Source organism: Macaca nemestrina, chromosome 12, assembly GCF_043159975.1.
Source record: "Macaca nemestrina isolate mMacNem1 chromosome 12, mMacNem.hap1, whole genome shotgun sequence".
NCBI lineage: Eukaryota > Metazoa > Chordata > Mammalia > Primates > Cercopithecidae > Macaca > Macaca nemestrina.
Window position 1 is genome coordinate 57842646 of NC_092136.1, and position 10288 is coordinate 57852933.

Here is a 10288-nt window from a genome sequence, read left to right on the forward strand (position 1 = left end):
GAAACGGATGTCTGAAGTTACACAGGCAAGTACTCTAGCCTACAAGGCCTCTGGGAAATGCCATCTAGTCTTTGCTCAAATTGAGCCACTGGCAGACCTCAATATAACTGAAGGCTGTACCCTCAAGTTACAGATAGCACCTAAGAATTTTCTGAAGTTTTGGGGAAACCTCTTTAATCTTTAACCCACAGATCTTAATTGTCCCTCCCCGAACTAAAGTGGCAGACAGCTCCATCTTACTATTAATGTATTTTAAGATAGTGACTACACACTCTACTCTTTTAGTTTAGATTAAGCATCCAATTTTCTCAGCGATTTTTTCTCCATGGATTCTTATTTTCATTTCCTATAGAAATCACACGAATCCTCAAGAAAAGGTACAGTTTTGCCAATGGACACCTTTCCATATTGAAAACCAAAAGAACAGTTTGGTAAAACAGTAACCTGCCAAACACATAACCAACTTTTTTACCTACAATATTCACTTCCTGGTTTCTGTGTGATCTAAAACATTTTCCTCCCTTCCACCCGGCAATAAACTCACATAAGATGAAATTAATTTACAAAAGGTAGGCTATGTTTATTACAGTCACACACAGTTGACTGTCTCAGTGTGACTCAAGACCACAAAAAACCCATTTCTCCTTCACTTCTGAGTCCTGGGTTTAAGACCTATACCAGCAGGCGTACTGCTTGGGGTCCATTCACAGGTTTACAAGTTTTTCATTGAGGGCAATCTGTGACTGTGTGAGGTTGGCCAGGTAGGTCACCATCAGCAGGTCCTGGAAGACAAAGAATACACAATGAGTGGGGGGTTGGGTGGAAAGGGAGCAAAAAGGCTGGCACTGGCTGGCTCTATGGTGGGCACTAGGTATGAGGACAGTTGTGGATAAATGACAGCTGGGAGAGACCGAATAAAAGTCAAAAAGGTAGACGACAGAAAAGAAATGCTTGAGAAGACTTTCTTATCTCTACTGAGACACTTACAGTCTAGGGGTGCCTTAGCTGAAACCCATGGATGGAATATAGGGGGTCCGTGAACTCAGATGGGGAAAACAAGTAATTGCATTTTCCTTAACCTCTGAATTTTAGTGTTTCTTTCTATCACAAATTTAAACAGTAAGTCACAGTAGCATCAGCAGTAAATGAGACAATGTAATCACGGGAGAAGGAAGAAGTCTCCAAACATGCATACCACACCTCTTCCTTCCTCCCAACCTGGACTTCCATGGGGCTATAGGTGAAGCCCTGTCTCTATCCTACTCCAGGCCACCTCACCCAACTCTTCACATTTGAGTGTATGTGCTGAGGTAGGGGAAGAAACCAGGCAAGTAGGGGCTCAGGAAGGGCACTCACATTGATGTTGCTGTTGAGCATGGTCTCGAAGTCATCGGGAACTATTTTGGGTACTTGGTTAACCAGGCTCATCAGGAAGCGGCCCACAGTATTGTCAGCTGACACCTTTCCAGACTGAGCACCAAAACAAAGACTCAATGAGGCAGTTAATTATAACCACTGCGCCCTACCATTTCATCAGCACCTGCCTCAGTAATCCCAGGATGGAGAACTATGTCCTCCCCCTTTGTTTTTTCTTTCCCCTCTCACCAGTACATCCTCTGCATATTGCAATACTGTGCTCAGGGCATCCTGGATGCGAGCTGATGCCCCTCCTACTTGCTGCAAGTCACTTGAGAGTCCAATCACTCTGTTAGGGCTAAAGCAGGTCTTCATGATCAGGTCAACTGTGGAAGTTGGGTGGCAGTGGCAGTGGTGGGCAGTAAGAGAGAGAATTCAGTCATCCCACCAGGAAAGAGATGGCCTTAAAGTCCTGCTAACTCTGTTTCCCACCTCCCCTTAGACAGTCTGCTCAATCACACTCCCTGCTGTGCCCTTATCAGCTTTTCTTCCTCCTAACAGAGCTCAACTCCTTTTACCTGGTATGCTCATCACCGGTTTTGATCTCATGTGAATGGTCATGTGGCCTCTGGTGCTGATAATTTCCCACCTTTAACAGTTTCTCAAATAATTCCTTAAATCCCATTTATACAAGAGATGACTGTAACTTCTAGTCTTCACAAACCTTAGATCAATAGTCCCTTTTTAAACCACCCAAGGCCTCCATCCTTGTTGCAGAACAGCAGCCCCCTTCCCTGAAAACGCCTATGACCTCTCAAGAGAGTATGGAAAGGTTACTCACCTCCGATGCGTTCAGTGTCATAGTATGCGTATTTCACTGTCAGAGGTGTGAACATCACTCCCATGGTCCTCCCAGGGACACCCATTAAAGTACTGAGGAAGGAGAAGCCAAGGTAAACAGATGGCCTTGGGAGAGGGTTTCCATGTCTATTCTGGGCTGAGAATGCAGATACAGCAGGAATATGGCTCCCAAGGTTCTAAGATAGGAAGGGTGGGACCAAATGAACCCGAGGTCTCATGGGAGCAAAAGTTACTTTCTCCCCTTAGCTTGTCCCACATACCAAACATTTGATCTGTAAGAGGGGACGCAACCTTTGCACTTGGCCTGGTCCCTTTAGAGGATTACTTCACACACGGTGCAGTGTCAGTGATGAGAGGACAGGACTCAATTACCCATGGAGTTGGCTGTCTATATAGCTGCCCACCATGGAAAAGAGACAGAGACAAGTCTTTTCTGGGACCAACCCCTTCATCAGCATTGAAAAAGGAAACCAACTCCTGCCCACCAAATCAGATTGGGTGCTATAAGTAATCTCACTAAAGGTATTGTTTTTACTATGTCAATTATATACCTGGATCTATACTTTACTATGTCAACTCTCTATCTATCGTATCTATCGTATCTATCTATCTATCTATCTATCTATCTATCTATCTATCTATCTATCCATCCATCCATCCATCCATCCATCCATCCATCCATCCATCCATCCATCCACCCACCCACCCACCCACCCACCCACCCATCCATCCAGCTGGATCATATATAGATCATATATATATATATATACACACACACACTGGATCTTGAGGAGTCTGAAATACTTGGGAAGGCTAAGAAGTCAGGCAATGGCTAGTGCTTAGTGGTATGCCAACTGGCTCATAAAGACTTGGCATCCACCATCTTTGTCTTACTGTGTAAGAGTTAACTGGCTTTGTCAGTGTCAGACACAGAACCAGCACGAAATCAACAGCCTAACAGATGCACTAACAGCTGCCTTCCCTCTGACTTTCCAACTCCCACAGCTGCTTCCAACTCCCACAGCTGCTTCCTCAGCACACCACCAGGGCCTTTCCCAACATCCCCCTTAACTGGCATTTTAACCACCTGCAAGCTCAATGTGTTCACTGTAATGTCACTGTCATTAAAACTGCACTCAATCCTGGGTTAATTAATGTGTTCAAAATAAGGACAGTCATCCTTTAATACGTACTACCCTGAGTACTGCGCTGAGTTCTAGAGACGATGACAAACTAATGGGTAATTCAGAAAAGTAATGAATGTGGTGAAAGATCATGACAAGAATACCACATGATGACTGGCTGTAGGAACTATGGAGTCAGGTTCTACAAAAGACGACTTGATAGCTTGCTCAAATACCATGTGATGACTGGCTGTAGGAACTATGGATAATTAGGTTCTACAAAAGATGACTTGATAGCTTGCTCAAATACTTAAAAGGGCAATGAGTAGAAACTGGAGTACAACTAGGATCAGCGGTAGAAATTATAGGAACAGATTCTGTTTCAGAGTGAAACCGTTTGAATAACTGTTGAGAGAGAGGAACACAGCAAGTTACACACGGAAGGAATGAACCTTGCTTGGGGTGGGGGAGGGATGGCATCTAGGCATGGTTTTATGCCCTTGTAGCCCAAGACTGTGGTCACCTGACATAGGCTTTGATGCTCATGCGGCCGTTCTGGAGACTTGTGTCCACAGTGAGGTGGATGGGGTTGGGGGCCTCTCGGCTGTAGTACTCATGGATTAGCACAGAGTGCTCTGTGATGTCATGGCCTGTAGCGTACCTGTGAAATGGAACACAGTTGCAGACTCATGTCTATATGTGACATCAACATCAAACACAACAGTGGCATGGGTGTCTTTAGGGTACCCAATACCTCTATGGTAGGGATACCTAGTGATACCAAATGCCAAGAACAATATATACATTGAAAACTATGTCAAATAAAATCAAAGGCTGACTTAGTGCTGCTGAAAATTCCAAGTCTCTTACAAGGTAATTCAAAATATCCTGGCCCCACAGGATCAGAACCACCAGCAAAACCCACTGAATTCACAGTTCCTACAGGTAACACACTTTCCTTTTTTGTTTTTTAGAGACAGGGTCTCACTCTGTCACTCAGTCTGGAGTGCAGTGGCATGGCATGATTATAGCTCACTGCAGCTTCAAATTCCTGGCCTCAAGTGATTCTCTAGCCTTAGCCTCCTAAGTAGCTAGGACTATAGGTGTGTGTCATCATGTCTGGCTAAGTTTTTAAAACATGTATTTGTAGAGTCAGGGTCTCATTATTTTGCTCAGGCTGATCTTGAACTACTGGGCTCAAGTGATCCTCTTGCCTCAGCCTCCCAGCTGGGATTACAGGCATTGAGCCACTGCTCACAGTCAGTAATACACTTGCAATACTCTTGTCTCCAAAAGGAAGAGGATAAGATCTAATCCAGTAGCAAAAGACACTGGCAATCACGGAGAGATTTTCCATTAGCCCCAACCCCCACCTCCCCAACTTACCAGCCCAGGATGAGCTCATTTGGAGAAACTTTTTTATGCAGTTCATACATGTTCTTAGCAAATTCCATGTCAACAGCCACCTAACAGGGAAGGCAGGAAAGTAAGCTAAGAAGCCAGAAGTCCAAAGAAAAATTGGTTAAAAAGGACAAGAGGCCACCCCCAATAAACAGAAGAGGCCCAGGAAGTACGTACAAATGAGAAGAAGCTCCTTGGCTACAGGAGCTCTAGTTATGAGTGTGGGAGGGGCCGTGAGGGGAGCCTAGCAAATGAACAGCTAAAAACTACAGAGGGACAGCTTGGATTCCTACTCACTTCATCTTCTGACTCATTGTGTGGCACTGAAAAGCAATTGGTGACCTCCACTGAGTGCTTGTCGACAGTTCCTGTGAAAGAGAGAATCGTTCATGTGTTATACAATCCTAGGGCTCCCAACAACCTCCAACTACTTTTGAAATGCTTTTGATGATCTCTTCAATGTCAATGAACACCTAACTGAACTCATTAGCTCCAAGTTTAGTCTGGTGCATCAATGGGACCAGAATTCTCCAGGAACTGAAACTCTGGTGTGATCACCAGCTTATCCCTCTAATCATCACCAAATAGGGTATATTCTTCCTTTACAAGGTCTCCTTTTGCCTGTTACTCTCCACTACTAGCCTATTCCAGACCTTCACTCTATGGCCTTTGTCTTTCAGCCTCTAGACTTTCTCCCTGTAATATAATCTGCAGAGGTACCTGGAAGATTTTAATGGCCACATAGACTGCTAACACAGCGGCCACGTTTCAGACACTGAGACATCGGGAGCTTCATCTGTATCTCCCTTTAGCCATCTGGTCCCATGGTCAGTCTTAACCTTATCATCATCCAGAAATCTATCTGCAAACCTTAGATGTCAGTCTTTTACCACAAACTTTTGTTCTAGTTCTGATACCTTTATTCCCATTATATATATATAAATAAAATGGGAATATGTGTGTGTGTGTGTGTGTGTGTGTGTGTGTATATATATATATTTTTTTTTTCCTGAGACGAACTCTTGCTGTCGCCCAGGCTGGAGTGCAGTGGTGCAATCTCGGCTCACTGCAACCTCTGCCTCCCGGGTTCAAGTGATTCTCCTGCCTCAGCTTCCCAAGTAGCTGGGACTACAGGTATGCGCCACTACACCCAGCTAATTTTTGTATTTTTAGTAGAGACGGGGTTTCACCATGTTGGCCAGGCTGGTCTTGAACTCCTGACCTCAAGTGATCTGCCCACCTGACCTCAAGTGATCTGCCTGCCTCAGCCTCCCAAAGTGCTGGGATTACAGGTGTGAGCCACCGCGACCAGGCTGTATTTCTTTCTTTTTAAAATTTTTTAAATTTTTTATTACCACTACATTTGTTTCTTGACCTAAGACCATTAGGTTGAGTTTTCTGTTCTCTTCTAATCTATTGGAACCTCCCAAGGGGTTGAAACCTATTCAAGGGTTTCCCTCTCCACCAGAAATTACAGTGTTGTCTTTATCTACCAGTGTTTCTCTAATTCCAACTCCCTATAGTTTCTGCTCCTTTCAATGAAACTACGTCCCTAAACCGAATGTGCATATATCCTTTATCTTATTTGACCTCTCATCAGCATTGAACAGACTTGACCACTTACTTCCCATCTTAACTTTCCTTCCAGTTTTCTTCCTACCTTTCTAATCTTCCTTGTTGGCTACTTCTTCCTGACTTTTTAGGTTTTTAGGGTTTTGTCTTTGTTCTCGTCTTTTTACTCAATGTTCCTTTTCTAGGCCAGGCCCTGATGTAGAAATGTTTTTGGTGAATAAAGTTTACATGCCAACTTTTTTAATGGCTGCTTTCTTGCTATAAAGGCAGAATTAAGTAGTTGTGATAGAGACTGCACACAAAGCCTAAAATATTTACTGTCTGGATCTTTACAGAAAGTTTGCCAATCCCTGCTTTAGGTGATCTCATCCAATTTCATGGGTTCAATTACCTTCTATATTCCAATGACATAATTCCTAACCTGACATACTTGCCCACATCTCTTTTGCACTCCAGACCTTTATATTCCATTTTCTACTTGACAACTCCACCAGAATGCTCACTGGGCATCTCAAAACAAATACAACCCAGACTGAAGTCAACCCCTACCTTCCCTTTCTTCTTCTACACTTAACCAGAGATATAGAAGTCATCCTTGATATTTTCTTCTAATCCCTCACTTCTGATCACACCAAGTCCTATCAACTCTATTTCCTATCTCTCAACTCACTCACTACAGAGTGATTTTTAATTCCTATTCAGTGTTAGCCGAAATGCTCAGGAGCTTCCCCAGAGAGCTTCAAATGAGGTTAGAGTTCCATTTTGTCTTCTCAGGGATCCAGGTAATTCCCTTCACAGCACTTTCACTTGTAATTATTTAATACTTCTTAGGGCTCTGCCCTCTGCTAGCTTCATTTCCTGCTCTACCTCCTGTCAGCTACATTCCTGTAATACTGAATGTTTCAGATAGTGGATTTACCACTTTTTTATACTTCTTGTAGTTGCTTTAATGCCCAGCTCAAACGTCATCTTCTTTGTGAACTTTTCCCCAACCTTCTGAAACAGTTAAGTCTTCTGTATTTCCATGCCACCATGACACCCTTCTATTAGAACATTTATTATATTACATTCTAATTATTTGCATTTAAGAGTATATTTCTACCTTGAGTTTTAAGGTTACAGGAGAGTTCACTTTATTACACTTTGAATTCTAAATTCCTAACTGTTTTATGGTACAAAAAAAGCATCAATAACTTCATTTAGACAAATGAAATGTTTTGTGAATATCTAAGGAAATAAGTTCATAGCAAGCAGAATCTATTCTTTATTCTTCTGTAAGTACTGCCTCCATAACACCTATAGCACTGTACCACGATTCCAGTCTGGAAGAGGATATGAGGATGTAGATTAGATTATACCTGGTCTGATAGGATCACTGGAATATTTGGGGCACTAAAGCATAAATCATGGGTAACGAATTGTTTCTTTAAATAGCTCTAGCAAGCCTGGAAAATTAGGAAGTGCAGCCAAAAAAGTATGTATCTGCTGAGTGCCAGGTCAGTGATGTAAAAATAATTTATTACAGAAGCTCAGAGTAGGGCAGTTACAGAACACCATCATGCTGTGTAAGGTTAAGAATGGAGTGAGGGTCCGGGTATGGGATGGAGGACTGGCACTTAATGTTGTTGCTGGGAACCTGGAAGATAGGTAAAGCTTAAACAAACGAAGGACAGCAGGGAAAACAATTCTGGCAAAGAAAACGCAAAAGCTTGGTCTGAGAAAAGACAAGCAATGTTCAGAAGACATGAATTTAAGTTTCTGTAAAATGCTATACTGTCAAAGATAAAGGAGAGAGAATGTGTGTCTGTAAGCATTGGGGTGGTCCAGGCCTGATGTGGTGAACTGCAACTAACAGCTGTACCTAATGTGTGCTAGCATAGTCAGAAGTTTTTAATTCAGCTCTCACAAAGACTAAGTCTAAAATAGTTCCTGACAGAACAGATTTTAGGCAATTTGCTCCAAGTGACATGGCAAATGTTTTGTGAAGTCTGCTTACAAATCTTGTCTGCTTTGCAATATACAATTGTCTTCTATGGTGTAAGAACTAGTACATGTTCAAGAGTATGAAAGAGAAAGGATGCTTGTAAATAAAGTGGATTCACAAAGCTATTTAAAATCTGGCACTAAGATGGAATGGATATGAATTTCACGGGACCAGTATAGTCTCCAGAAAGGAATTTATTATCAACAGTCCCTCTTTAGTGCTTTTCCATTTTACAAACTACTTTAACATAAAATATCTACTCCCCAAATTTGGAACACAGGAAGAGAATGGGTCATTTTTCGACCTGAAGGTTAAGGGCAGAAATATAAACAGATAATACAACTGTTTTTCGTCCAAATGGAAAATGGGGGAACAGGGTTTCTCACATTAGGTACTAACATTAGAGGACACCGAGGGACAGGGAATGATCAGGCTCAGACCTTTAGGACAGCAGAATACTATAAAACCCCAAGTGGGTTCCAGCCAAACCGGTTTACTTGTTGGGAGGAATGCCTTTTTACAAACGTCCCCACTCCTTTGCCAACTGGTTAGAAAACTCTGTCAATACCTGGAAAACAATGACATTTAGTCAGTGGATAAGGGAGAAATACGTGGTCACTGGGATAGGGAGTCAAGGGTTCCGGACTTCCCACTCGGCGTGTGAACTCATCTCTGGCAGATGGGGCTCATCATACTTGCCGTAAACTGCTGTCGGGAACATTAAAAAATGTAAACCACTGGCATAAAATATTCAGTAAATGACACAACTACTCTTTGTGTATCTTGTCGCTCAAAGTGACGGCAATCCGGCAGGAGAAGAGAGGAGAGGTGCAAGTGCTTGAGAAGATAAGTCATAGCAGAAGACAGGATGGAGATATAGATTAAGAGGTCATGGGGATGGGAGGAAAGGACGGTAGGACGCCAGGAATTAAAGAATTAATGAGACAAGGGAGTGAGATAAATGAGAAGCGGGAGAAAGAAAAGAATGTTAACTTCTCTGACCACTCACCCAACAGGGTCCCGATAACTCGGGCAGCACCCTCATTGCGTCTCTCGTAGCTGTCCACAATGGAGGCCAAAATCACTGGGTGCAGCCTGACCACGCGGCCGCCGGGGAAGGGCCCTGGGAGAGCAGGACCAGGCAGAGCGGGCGCTGGGGTCTGCGCTGGAGCTTGCGCCGACGCCGGGGTCTGGCCAGGAGCGGCAGTTGTAGCCGCTGCTGCCGCAGGGTCTGAAGATGCGGCTGGAGCCGCAGCGGGAACCGCAGCCGCAGCCGGTGCTGGCGTTGGCGCTGGGACTGAGGCTGAGGCCGATGCTGGTGCCGCCACCGGGGCTGGGGCTGGCGTGGCCGGAGAACCACTTGCTGATACCACCGGTGTGGCCATCTTGTCGAGAAAGAAAGAGGCAGGAGCGGAAATGACAGCGTTCATGAATATCAGGCGCTTGATAGGCTGAAATACACCACGTGAGCTAGAGCTTTTTGCTTATTGGTTACTGGTGATACTTGCCGGAGAACTGAAATGGTCCCGCTGTTGGTAATTTCTTCCGGAATTTGTGCTCTCTGCTTTTGGCCCGAGGAGCACTGAGGAAGCCCTGGGCTTAATAGTTCCGGATAAACTTGGGAGGGCGTTCGAAGAGAAACACTTTGTGCAGCTGCCGCCAGGTGGAACCAGAAAGCAGCGCGAAGGTCGAAATTCGTGTTTTAGACTTAAATGAGATAATGGATGTCAAAGTGCCTTTAAAAAGGATTTTAAGGCCGGGCGTGGCTCACGCCTGTAATCTCAGCACTTTGGGGGATCGCAGAGGAAGGATCGTTTGAGCCCAGGAGCTCGAGGCTGCAATGAGCGAGAAGGAGAACTTAGCTGGATTTCTCCTGCTGCTTTGAGAATAGTCTGGAGGATGGGGAGAGGTGAGGAGAGGGAGGTGAGAGAGGGAAAAGCAGGGAGACCTGCTGGGAGGCCACTAGGTAATCTAAGTGAGAGATGATGGT

The 10288-nt window shown here is 44.1% G+C and overlaps 1 protein-coding gene across 1 annotated transcript; it reads right to left on the reverse strand.

Annotated features, from left to right (window-relative positions):
* Window positions 1-555: 555 nt before the first annotated feature.
* Window positions 556-9763, reverse strand: LOC105488729 (eukaryotic translation initiation factor 3 subunit F). The gene is made up of 8 exons (XM_011753070.2): window positions 9308-9763; window positions 5040-5110; window positions 4728-4807; window positions 3865-4002; window positions 2198-2289; window positions 1606-1742; window positions 1357-1470; window positions 556-782 (listed from the first exon to the last, which is right to left on the reverse strand). The coding sequence occupies exons 1-8, from the start codon at window positions 9726-9728 to the stop codon at window positions 705-707; spliced, it is 1131 nt and encodes a 376-aa protein (XP_011751372.2). The 5' UTR covers window positions 9729-9763; the 3' UTR covers window positions 556-704.
* Window positions 9764-10288: the final 525 nt, after the last annotated feature.

Coding starts and splice junctions, on each gene's coding strand:
- LOC105488729 (XM_011753070.2), bottom strand. CDS start 9,728: ATGAACGCTGTCATTTCCGCTCCTGCCTCTTTCTTTCTCGACAAGATG. Junction 4,003..4,727: donor AATGAGCTCATCCTGGGCTG/GTAAGTTGGGGA, acceptor TCCATTTCACAG/GTACGCTACAGGCCATGACA. Junction 1,743..2,197: donor TGACACTGAACGCATCGGAG/GTGAGTAACCTT, acceptor CAACTTCCACAG/TTGACCTGATCATGAAGACC.